The 12657-nt window shown below is 49.3% G+C and overlaps 1 protein-coding gene across 2 annotated transcripts; it reads right to left on the bottom strand.

The window, feature by feature from the left end:
• Positions 1–427: 427 nt before the first annotated feature.
• LOC121486201 (E3 ubiquitin-protein ligase TRIM50) lies at positions 428–10184 on the bottom strand. 2 transcript variants are annotated; one of them, XM_041747012.1, is made up of 7 exons: positions 10058–10184; positions 9161–9572; positions 5169–5264; positions 3381–3611; positions 3268–3290; positions 2041–2165; positions 428–1395 (listed from the first exon to the last, which is right to left on the bottom strand). In XM_041747012.1, exons 2-7 carry the CDS (start codon positions 9557–9559, stop codon positions 806–808), a joined length of 1464 nt encoding a protein of 487 aa, XP_041602946.1. In that variant the 5' UTR covers positions 9560–9572; positions 10058–10184; the 3' UTR covers positions 428–805. The 2 variants fall into 2 exon arrangements, with proteins under 2 accessions (XP_041602946.1, XP_041602947.1); XM_041747013.1 differs by having other exon boundaries at positions 1145–1395; positions 2041–2160.
• Positions 10185–12657: the final 2473 nt, after the last annotated feature.

Below are 12657 nucleotides of genomic sequence, written 5' to 3'. Positions count from 1 at the left end.
CAGGCTGAGGAGCTTCTCTCTAAAGCACCAGGCCTCAGATGATCCAGCTCCAAGCATTCTCTCTTCCAACTTTCCAATCCTTGGGAGAGAATTCAGCTGTCCCAGCTGTGGTCTGGAGGGGACACCATCAGCTCTTCATGAACAGATCGGGACCCTGGACCCACTCACACATGCCCAGCAGCTTTCAGAGATAGGCCACACCTGTCTGGACCCTACCTGCTTCTGCTCTGAAGTGTTATTTCCATCTCAACTAATGGGGAGGCAGATGCAGCAGGGTCTTTGAAAACAGCAATAATAGAGCGACTGACATGACTCTTAACCAGAGAGAGCCAGCCCGAGGTAGAGGGGATTTCTGGCCCCACCAGAGACTGGAGCTGCTTTTAAACACCTAGATAAAACAGTATATACATACAGCAGTTTAATAAAGAGAAAGATCATGTCAAATTTATTATCCTTAAGTTCACGTTGACAGAAAATATACATGGGAATGTTTCCACCTTTTGTTAAAAGAGCAAGCAGAAAGCATGGTTAGGAGGGATCAAGGGAAGTCTATCTTAACCCAAGGACACTAAGGCCTGGTTCTGCTGGTTAATAAGCAGGTGAATGACCAGCAAAAGGTTAATAAATACACGCCTGGCTGATAGGGAAGGGATTATGGTCCTTTTCTTCTTTTCATTAACTGTTTCCAGGAATACACAGGCATGAAGACCTTCCCAAAGAGTAAAGGACGTCATCATCTCTGCTGGCTGAACCAGGCAGAGCCCCTGCTGGAAGAGCCTGTAGGCAGGCAGACTCACCAGCAACCCTACAGCTTGGTGGGCTGCGGAGGGGTGAGGTGGACAGGCCCGCTGGGCGGGGACAGCACCATAGGCAGTGCGTTGCTGCCCCTCTCGTGCCAGCACGTGTCCAGGATGGGGTAGAGCTTGCCCTGGAAGTCAGCCTGGAATGTGTAGAGTAGCCGCAGGTCATCGGGGCGGTCAGCATCGAAGAAAGTGAGCTCTCCTTGCTCATAGTGCAAGTAGACACCGATACGGTGGGGGTGACCAGCCACAGGCAGAGGCACCCGAGGGCAGCTGAAAGCCTCATACACCCGGCCCTCCTTCAGGCCAATGAGCCACATGCCGTTCTCTGGGGACTTGCTCAGCTTGCCCTTGCGACTGGCAGTGCCCTTGATGACTCCCAGGCGCCAGTCGCTCTTGTTGCCCACCACCACCTCCCAGTAGTGACGACCACAGGAGAAGCCCCGGTTGGCCAGGACACAGGTACTGTAGTCAAAGCGCTCAGGTTGGCTGGCACGCCGCTGGGCCAGAAGCCCACACTGCACCACTGTGTTGCCCTTGGAGAGCTCCAGGAGGGGGTGGGCCGTGGCAGGGTCTAGCTTGAGGGACTCCGGGGCTGAGAGAGATCAAAAAAGTGTTTTTAAGCTACACAGAAGGCAGCAGACCCTGAGCTCCTCAAGGGAGGAACTGCAATGGCCTCATCCCTGTATTCGAGAGGCCGTCTAAGGAGGGGCCAAACACAGAAGAGGGAACCCTAAAGATGTTTGCTGAATGCATGAACAATTCCTGAAGGGTGGAAAAAAATGGACAGCTGTGGAGGAGGCATTCTGGCTAAGGGAAAGGGCACCCACCTGGAGTGCTTGAGGAACTCAGTCTGTTAAGTGTCAGACTCTCAGTTTCGGCTCAGGTCATGGTCTTAGGGTGTGAGATCAAGCCCTGTGTTGGGCCCCGTCCTCAGTGATGAGTCTGCTTGGGATGCTCTCTCTCCTCTACCCCTCCCTCAACTTGAGCCCTGGCTCTTTAATTTTTTTTTAATTAAAAAAAAAAAAAAAAAAGGAGTTACACAACTTGCCTTGGCCAATAAGACATGGAGCTGAGCTTGAGCCCAGGGTGTCTAATGGAACCCCAAAGCCACGCTCTCACCACTAACCCATGCACACAGCTTTCCAGTCTTCTGGGCCCTAAGCCCTGCCACAAGTGACAAACTGCTGCCCACCCTGCAGGGCAGTCTTCAGGGAAGAGAGCAGGGTCAGAGCCCTACCTGGCAGAACTTTGCGGAAGAGCCTTTTCCACACGGTCAGCTTGATGTCCGCCTGGTGGAGGCCTGGCTTGAAGGAGATGGGGCTGAAGGTGCCTTCCAAAGGCCGGGCCTGCTGGAGCTCTGTGCTGAGGGTGATGGTTCACCATGACGGCACAGCTGCACACCAACCCCACCCCTTCATTCTCACCCACATTCAACAAGCCTCTTGGAGCTCCAAAGACTGCGCATTCAAGATGCCAGTCATTCCCTCCCCTCCACCCTGCTCTGAGGGCCCGCCCCCTTCCTGGAAGGAGAAACACTCTATATCAGGGCAGGTATGAGACCAGCAGCATCACCTGGGGGCTTGTTAGAAATGTCTCAGGTCCAACCTCAGTCCTGCTGAATCAGAAAGTGATTACTAGAGCCCAGTGATGACTTAATGAGCCCTCCACGTGGTCCTGATGCACACTAACGTTTGAGGACAGCTTCTCTATACTGGGCGACCCCGGCCCCTAGCCACAGCTGGAGTACACACCTGCTCCCCAACAGCCTCACTGTCCATTCATTTAAACCAACACTCCTGAGCTGATTGTCCTTAAGACTAAAGGAAATTTGGAAAAAAAAAAAAAAAAAAAAAAAAGGAGATCCTCACAATCATGGTCTGACGAAGGCCGAGGAACTGCATGGTTGTTCATTTGCTGGGACTGGAACATGGATCCAATCCCTTCCCACACCATGGTGCAGGATTCAAGGCCCCTCATTCTGGCTCCTACCCACCTCTCCCATTTGTCACCCATTCTGCCCTGCATCACACGTTTTACAGCACTTGTACTAATAAGTTCATAATTCTCCCAAGTCCACGACCTACTTCACCCTTTCATGTGACCATTCCCCACTCTGCTTGCCTGGCCAACACCCATTCTCAATCCTAAGCTCACCCACCTGTGCATCATCTTTGCCAATCCCCCCACCCCCAAACCCAAACCATCTCCTATTATTTCTGTAGCTCATGTGTGAACTTTTATGGTTTTAGGTACCCACAGTGATGTAACCACAATTCACCATCTGCCGCCCACCAGTCTTTGAGACCCTTAATGGCAGGGGCATGACATTCATCTCCATGTTCCCCGAGCTCAGTACAGAGTCAGATGTGGGCAGCTGCTGCCAAGGCACTGGTATAGCTGAAAGCAGGAAGTGGTGGAGAGGACCCACCAGATCCAAGCTGAGAGCTCCTTCCAAGGTTATTACCTGGAGACCATGGAGTGATAATTCTGGAAGACAAAACAGAAGGGTTAAGGCATGGGGGAGGCTCTTGGAGCCCTGGGGTCCTTGCCATGGGGGACGCTCCCTTGTCCACTCACCTGGATGAACTTGTGGTAATTCTCATTACTGAACTGCTCCAGCACACGCTCGGCCTGGACCAACCGCTTCTGAGTGCCCTGAGCCTGCTCCAGCTGCATATCCAGGGAGGCCACGAGGCCACGGGTATGACCCTCCAACCCTTCCAGGCAGCGGGCCTTCTCCTCATCCACCAAGTGGTGCAGCTCCTGGAACTCACGGCGAATCACCCAGCTGAAGACATCAGATTCATTCTGGGACAAGAAGGGGCTGGTTACAGCTGGAGCCTCAGGCAGAACTGCCTGGCTATGGCTGACATCAGTGTCCCTCTGCCCTGGCAGCCTAGGGCTTCCTGGGCCTCCCCAACTGGAGCTGGTTCTAGTAGTTGAGTTCAGTGTTCATGCTGTGCCTGGGCATCCCACATGCAGCCATGGGGATGGGAACAGAGGCAGGGGAGAGACTGGGCTCCCAGCTCCCATTTCAAATACAGTGGCTCTGCTTTCAACTGCCTTAACTATTAAATGTGCACATAAGATTTAGCTTTAGTACAATATTCCACAAATGGAAAGTCTGCAAGGCCCTGGGAGAGCAGACTTCAGACAGTCAGGATTCCCTGAGTGACTCTGAGCTCAGCCTCCATCAGACAAGGATAATGCCACCTCTCTCTCTCAGGGTGAGGAGGGTTAACCAAGGTGATTCACAGAGGACACAGGCCTCCTGATCCTGCTTCACAAATGCCTGCAGGGCCTGGGCTCCATACCCTCCTGAATCATATGAAGATTTCTGCGATCTGTCCTGAATAACTAACTACCCCACCCCAACCTGCACTTACCAGGCAGGTGAAAGAATGTTGTTTGTGAGACTTGTGCTGCATGAGTGACCTTGGGAACCTGATTAGTTGACGTGAGCTGGCCTCTAGACACCAGGAACTGTAAATCTTGCTTTACATCTCCCTCCAACTCCAGGCTGGGCTGGCCCCCCAGAATGGAATCTGGGAGAAGGGGCAAGCACACCTAGACCAGGCTCTTTGAAGATGTAAAGACATGGTAACAGAGGAATGCAGCTCACTCCAAACTGCAGAGATGAACAAATGTTTAACTTCAGACTGTCATTTGCCCTATAAATACAACCCTTATGGGGATGGCCAGTTGCAAGTCTCACTTGAGGAAAAGACACTCCACCCAGGCCTCTCCCTCAGGCTTCGCCCGCTGAGGAGGTTGGATGTTATAAGTGTCCGAGCTGATATCACTGTGTCTTATTCTCCTTTACTGCTTACTATTGATTGCCCTCCCTAATCTAAGCACACATTTCCTTTTTCTTGTTTCTATTAGGTTTTAATACTATCCATAAAATGTTTTCTCCCCTTCCAAACTGAGAATATGGCTGTGAATCTTTTGTTCAGAACACTCCTAGCCCCAGTGTGCTTGTCACTCCGGAAAAGCAGAAAGCCACCAAGCTTTTCTACACCTTTGCTCCAAGGTAGTAGGTGGGCACCACATAGACTGCCAAGGTGAAGCACAGAGGGCAGAAGAGTTATGCCCACACTTTGAGCTGTTTACCTCTGGGACTTGGGTTCTGTGTTATCTCAGTCCCAAGGACAAGAGGGACACAGCCAACTTGGACAGAGTCCTAACAACTGAGTTGATTTCCCTGAGGGGATTTGCCCTTTTCCCACTCTGCCCTAGAATACTTTGAATTCTGGCTTTATATGAAGGCATGGATTTCTGTAAATAACATATCAGAACTGGGCTCTGTAGAAAAGGGAAGGTGGCCAGGCCCAGGGTAAGGGTACAGAGGAAAAGGGCACTCACAACAATCCGGGTCCTATTGTTCACCAGTTTGGCAATATGCTCATCCACCTTCTTCTGCTCCCGCTTCAGGTCAGAGATGAGAGCCGCTAGCTCCTCCTGGAGGCAATGTACCATGGCCTTGTGAGTAGCTGGACCCCTTCACCTTTTCAGCTCTTTGGGACAAGCCCTGAGCTTCACCCTTCCAAGGCAGCATCCCAATGGCCACAAGCATCCCAGTGGAAACAGGGAAAGAGCTAGCTGGGTACTCTTGACTCCAATATAGGTTAAGATTATTCAAGAATATTCCATATTGAGGGCAGGAATTACCCAGATAGAAAAGGATCTCCAGGTCATCCCTCTTCAGAACATGGAGATGGATGCTAAACACTATAACCACTTGGAAGTCACTACACAATATCCAAGAGGGGCGATGATCACTCTGAAGCCAACATTCCCTGAATGGAATGCTGGCCATTGGGTGCCCACTAAGTAAACTCTCTGGTCACCAGCAGGTCTAGAATCAGTGGGCATTTGATCAAGGTATCACAAAAAGCCTGGCCCCAAGAGAGACCAATGGTGTATGCAGTTGTCCAGGTTTACCTAGGGAGTCCCTACTCCCTGTAAAGACCTAAGTCTTCCCTAGCAGGCTTGGATCCAGCTGGGATTTGGGGCCTTCCCAGGCGGATAAACTTACTTCTCCTAGGCTTCCCTGGCCCCAAATTGGAGTTGTTGTTTTTAAGATTTTATTTATTTCAGAGAGAGAGAGAGCTAGAGAAAGAGCACAAGCACACAAAGAGGGAGAGGGAAAGAGAGAATCAGACACCCCACTGAGCAGGGAACCTGACACAGGGCTCCATACCAGGACTCTGGGATCATGGCCTGAACCAAAGGCAAATGATTTTTTAAAAATATTTTATTTATTTATGATAGAGAGAGAGAGAGACAGAGACACAGGCAGAGGGAGAAGCAGGCTCCATGCAGGGAGCCTGACGTGGGATTCGATCCCGGGTCTCCAAGATCGCGCCCTGGGCGAAAGGCAGGCGCCAAACCGCTGCGCCACCCAGGGATCCCCAAAGGCAAATGATTAGCCAACTGAACCACCCAGGCGCCCTCTGACTGAGTATTAAGGGTTCAATCAGGACTACCTACAACCCCATCCAGCTGCACTACTTAAGTGGAGCCCTGCTGGTTTGTGCACATGGAGCATACATGATCTTTGGCTTAAGATAGTTCCAAAGAAGAAATCAGCAGCAAAAGAGGCACCTGGCTGGCTCAGCTGGAAGAGCATGTGACTCTTAATCTCTCAGTTGTGATTTCAAGTCCCACAGCCGGTGTAGAGATTACTAAAAAATAAATAAAAGTAAAAAAAAAAAAAAAAAAAGAATCCAGCTGCAAAAGCCTTTCTGAAAATGAGCTGAATAAAGAATAAAGCCAGTGTAGGGGTATATGTACACAGAATCTTGCTCTGGATAATAAGGCATTGGAAGATCTTCCAGCAACCCAAGAATGGAATTCCAGTGGTAGGGGATCCTTGGGTGGCGCAGCGGTTTAGCGCCTGCCTTTGGCCCAGGGTGCGATCCTGGAGACCCGGGATCGAATCCCACGTCGGGCTCCCGGTGCATGGAGCCTGCTTCTCCCTCTGCCTATGTCTCTGCCTCTCTCTCTCTGTGTGTGTGTGTGTGACTATCATAAATAAATTAAAAAAAAAAAGGAATTCCAGTGGTAATTCTCCTGAGGCACAGAGAGATGAGATTATTCTTTCCCTCTTTCCCATATACTGGGTCACTGTGAGAGGAAACAGAATCATACAAATAAATAATCTCAAGATCTCAATCAATAGGAGGAAAACAGGAATGCGTGAAAAGGATACAATAAGAACATAATTTTGTTGCATCACAGAGAAGAATTTGGGATCACAAACACCCACATCTAAAACCAGGACCCAAGTGGTCCCAGGCTCCAAGCCAGAAATGATGAGCAAGCTCCTGTGTGTTTCCTCTTTCCTGGGCTAATAAAACACAGGCTCAATTTCACTGCACTGCAATTTGGCTTCCTCCTGTCACACTCCACTAAAACTATTCCTGCCAAGATAATCAATTCTTACTGCTAAATCCTACAGACTCTTTCCAATCCCCAGCAGGCATTTCACACATGTGATCTTGTTCTCATTAAAACACTCTGATTTCCAGGAGGCCATATTCAGCCAGTGTTCGTACTCTCTGTTGATTCTTTCTGTTCCTTTTGGGGTGCTCTATCTACCCGAATCTTAAACCCTGGTCTCCTTGGGGGTATCATCTATGTCTTCCCTATCACTCTGCAGACTATCCTGGTTGGTTTTCTCCACTCCTGCGGCTTCAATTACCACTTATATGTAGTTATTCCAGTCCTACACCCCCAGCCTCTTTCTCCAGTCCACCTTCCAGCAGAGTGTGTGGACTATATCACAACTCTGCTTAGAACCCTCCAGTGCCCCCACCACCATAATGGTCCTCAGAATAAGCTACAAATCCCTTCATGTGGGATCCCTGGGTGGCGCAGTGGTTTAGCGCCTGCCTTTGGCCCAGGGCGCGATCCTGGAGACCCGGGATCGAATCCCACGTCGGGCTCCTGGTGCATGGAGCCTGCTTCTCCCTCTGCCTATGTCTCTGCCTCTCTCTCTCACTGTGTGCCTATCATAAACAAAAAAAAAAAAAAAAAAAAAAATCCCTTCATGTGTCACATAAGCCTTACCAGGACCTGGCCTCCACTTACCTAACTCTCCCCTGAGCCTAAGAGAACAACTTATAATTCCTTAAATATCCCTCCCTCCTGATCTTTTGCAGGGCTGTGTTTATACATGGAATGCCTTCCTCCTTTCTTTTCCTACCAAGTCTTCCCTATGGTTAGGTCTTGGTTTAACAGTCTGCTTCTTCCAGGAAACCTTCCTTCCCTGACCATCTGAGATCCTGCAGGAGCTACATTCAAGATGATCTCCTCACTGCCTATACTTAACCCTGACAAAAGCACCCAACACATGGGACTCTGCCAGACTCCCAGGCTGTGAGCTCCCCAGGGTGGGGCAAACCTCTTGCTCACTATTGTACCATAGGCTTTAGCACAACACCTAGCACACATTAGGTGCTGATAAACATCTGTGGGTAAGAGGGGCTGGTGGATGGCTGGGTTGGCCCTGTGCACATTTTCATACTTGTCTTCCAGGGTTGAAGAAACAAAGAAACACTGCAACTCACCCAGGAAATCCCTGCAACTCTGCCTTCAGATATTGATGCTCTTTCTTTTCCCTGCCCCTATCACCTGTATTTTGTCAATCCTTACCTTTACTCTCCCTTCCTCCCAAACACTATGCCAGGTGCCCTGTAACAATTCACTTCCAAGAATCCTTCCCATCCTTCCTTGATCTGTTGGCAATAGAAAGAAAACTGGCCACAGTCTGAGTCCTTACTCTGCCACTGACAAACTGTATGACCTTGGGTAAGATCCTTACCTTCTCTGAGCCTGTTTCCTCATTTGTAAAGTATAACAATAATCCCACCCTTCATAAATCTTAGATCAACATTTTAACCTAAAATATTCACCTTAAATGATGATCTGCTAGATCTGAGGCAAAAGTCCATGAGACCAGGAATCCATAGTTTTTGCAAATACACTTTTAAGCTTTTACTACATGCTAAGCATGGCTCTAGGCATGAAAATACCTGAGGAAATAAAAGTGCTTGCCCTCATGCATATTCTGGGAGCACTCAAAATATAAATGAGAGCGACAAAGAAAAATAGAGCAGAGGAATGGGCTATCACTTGACAAGGGGCTCTCCATCATGCAAGTCAGTAGTCCTGAACACCTGCTGGAGATTGGAGCAGCTGTTCAGAACATGATGGATGAATGCATGCTCTACGAGTTCTGCTCCAGGACAGGGCTGGAGGGAACCCTTCGGTCATGTGATGGCACCCAAAGAGTGCAGGAGCTAGGCTTGGTGGGTCCCTGATCCCAACCTCCCAGCAGCCTTACTGCTCACCTTCATGCGGCTGTAGACAGTGGAGGCCGGTGTGACACGATGGTGCTGGTGGGAGCCCAGCAGGCCACAGAGGCCGCAGATGAGCTCCTGGTCCCTCTCACAGAAGAGGCTGAGCGGATTCCGGTGGTGCTCACAGACCTTGGGCTCTGGATCCCCAGGGAACTGAAGGGCTTCAATCACCCGTGCCAGGGAGACATTGGGCGGGGAGCTGCTGCTATCCACCTCCTGTTGGCACACTGGGCAGCGGAGCTCTGAGTCCAGGTGGCGGGACAGGGACACCAGGCAGCCCTTGCAGTAGGAGTGGCCACACTGCAGCATCATGGGCTCCTTGAAGACCTCCAGGCAGATGGGGCACTGAAGCCGGTCCTCCAGCTCGGGCACGCTCACCTGCCACGCCATCCACAGTGCCGGGCTAGAACAGAGGGCAGCTTCCTCAAGCCTGCTCCCTCCACCCGCTGTGGCCCCACACCCTGGCAAGTGCCACTGGAAATCAGAGTGCCTTGGGGTCTCCAGTCCTGGATTCCAATCCCAACCCCTGTGACCTTGGCCCTGTTTTCTATCTTTAAACCAAAGGGCTTAATTGGGGGAAACTCACTTGGATATAGGATTTTATATATTTCACTCCGATTTGGAGGTAAACACAAAAAGGGCCGTCTCTGCAGGGTCTTTGGAGTGACACCAACAATGTGCCCTCTAGCAGCAGCAAGCATCCTGACTCAGAAATGGACAGCCAAAACAAGCAAAGGTCCTTCCCACCTTCTAGATCAGTTCTCAAACTGGTGAGCAACCATTGGAAGCACAGTGATAAAAGACTGCTGAGTCACCCATCACATTTCCCAAGAGCCCCAGAAATCTGCATTTACAACAAACACCCCCAGGTCATTCTAAATGAACTACCTGCTTTCTCAGAGTCCACTGGGATGTCCACCAGATCTGCTCAGTCTTGTCTTCTCCCCAGGATGCGACAGAGCCGCTAGGAGACGTGAGGACTGCAGCTGAATGCCTGCTCCACCCTTAGTCTCTGACCCTTAGCTCCTCCTCCTTTTCCAGCAATACCCGTGTCAAGGTCACCCAGAATCAGGTGGAACCTGGGCCACATCACGGGACCAGGGAGGCAGCCTCCTTTCACCTGGCAGCATTGATAATCCCAACATTCAGGTGCTCACCTTGGCCACACCTTGGGGAAGGGGGAGAGACACACCTAACGGACCCCAATCAGGCCACACCTTGGGGAAGTAGGCCACACCTTGGGGAAGTGGGCCCCCAGCCACACCTAACGGACCCCAATCAGGTGTGGACTCATGCTTCAACACAATTCTTTCTGAATCTATATTTTGAAGGTATTTTTATTTATTCAAGTTTTTGAGATAGGTGTTCTATAAAGGGCACAAATCTTAACTACATGCTTGGATGTACATATTCCATGAGAGTATACTCACTCTCAAGATCTACAGAATATTTCCAGCACCCAGAACACACTCTATGTGCTCCCCAGTCAAAACCCCTTAACAAAGATAGCTACTAACCTCTTATCATCGTAGATTAATGTAACCTGGTTTTGAATTTCAAATAAACAATTACCCAGCACATGCTCTTCTGTCTCACTTCCTTTACTCAGTATTTTTGAATTACGAAATTTTTTATATAAAATCTTTCAAAGTTTTAGAAGTTAAACATTTCTTTTATACAGTTGATAAATATTAGTCTTAACACACTATGCATATTATGTAGGTGTGGTAAAAAGTTATTGGAAAAGAGATGAAGATGGGTGTCCAGGAGTGTTAACAAGAGCTCTAGGAGTGCCTAGGTGCCTCAGTAAGTTAAGCCTCCAACTCTTGGTTTTGGGTCAGGTCATGATCTCACGGATCATGGGATCACGCCCTGTGCTAGGCTCACACTCAACAGGGAACCTGGCTTTCCCTCGCCATCTGCCCCTCCCCCCCTTCATGACTTTTTTTTAAAAAAGTGTTTAGATGAATAAAGAAACAAACAAGAGATCTAGACCAGCAGGACACAATCCTTATAGGCCTAAGCATCCCTCTCTGCCAGCTGGGGCAATCTCTACCCATGACAAGCAAGACCAAGGTCTGGCACAGGCATGTGGAAAACTAACTGATTTGTTAATTTAACAAATATTTGTTGAGCACCTGCACATATGGAGCACCTATGTATCAAGCAGTAAGCTGAGCATTAGGGAGACATCAAAGAACAAAACCTATGAGGTTTTCATCCTTTCAGAATTTGTAATATAATAGGAGTAGGTGTGGGGTAGGATCTAAACAAGACAACATCATGATATTAAATGCTTGGTAGGGGCAGCCCGGGTGGCTCAGCGTTTTAGCGCCGTCTTCAGCCCAGGGCCTGATCCTGGAGACCCGGGATCGAGTCCCATGTCGGGCTTCCTGCATGGAGCCTGCTTCTCCCTCTGCCTGTGTCTCTACTTCTCTCTGTGTCTCTCATCAATCAATAAATAAAATCTTAAAAAAAAATAAAATCCTTGGCAGGAAGTAAGGATATGAAGAACAAAAAGGGCAAGAGGTAATGAGTTGTTTGAGGAACATGTCACAAAGGGGCAGGGCAGAGTCTCTGAGGATGAATGGTTGAGCTGAGGCTTGAAGGACACAAAGACGCCAGCCACCTAGAAGACTACAGGAGGGCAAACCAGGCAATGCGCAGCAAAGACTCCAAGGCTAGAAAGAGCTCAGTATTTATGAGATACACTAGAGAGGAGACCTGAGTAGCTGAAGCATAGTGAGAAGAAACACCAGGAGAAGGTCAGAGGAGTTAGCAGAGAGGGCCTTGCAGAGGAGGGCAAAGGTTTAGATTTAATTTCAAAGGCAGGGGCGCCTGGATGGTTCTGTCAGTTAAGCATCTGACTCTTGATCTCAGGTCTTGATCTTAGGGTCTTCAGTTAGAGCCTACATTGGGGCCCAGCATGCAGCCTACTTAAAATAATTTCTAGGGCAATGGGAGCTATTGGAGGGTTTTAAGGCAAGGGAACAGAGTCTGACTTGTATTTTGAAAAGACCACTTTGGCTACTGTGTAGATAATGGATCACAGTAGCTTTAGCATCTCAGTGGATAGTGAAGCCTGATATAGAAAATTTCAAGGTGGAAAAAAGAAAAAAAAATTTTCAAGGTGAAATGGTAGGTGGGGGAATCTAGAGGCAGACAGCCTGAGGACATCCAGGTGGAGCAATTGAGTAGCAGTGGTCTGCAGGCTTCAGCAAACAGAATCACCTGAGGTGCTTGTGAAAACACAAATTTCTGGGTTCTGGCCTGTGTTTCTGGTTCAGGAGCTCAAGATCGGGCTCAAGAAATTCCAGACAACACTGCTGCTGGTCCGGTAACTACACTTTGAGAGCCACTGAAAAAGGCAATTGGGTACAGCAGGCTGGAGCTGTGGCGCTCAGGGGAGGCTCTAGGCTCATCAGGAATACACCACGTGTCTAAGTACATCATATATTTAATTTGTGGGAATAGCTGGAATCTCTCTG

Source organism: Vulpes lagopus, chromosome 3 (assembly GCF_018345385.1).
Source record: "Vulpes lagopus strain Blue_001 chromosome 3, ASM1834538v1, whole genome shotgun sequence".
Classification (NCBI taxonomy): Eukaryota; Metazoa; Chordata; class Mammalia; order Carnivora; family Canidae; genus Vulpes; species Vulpes lagopus.
The sequence above is the reverse complement of the archived record's forward strand: the minus strand, read 5'-3'. Positions and strand labels throughout refer to the sequence as shown.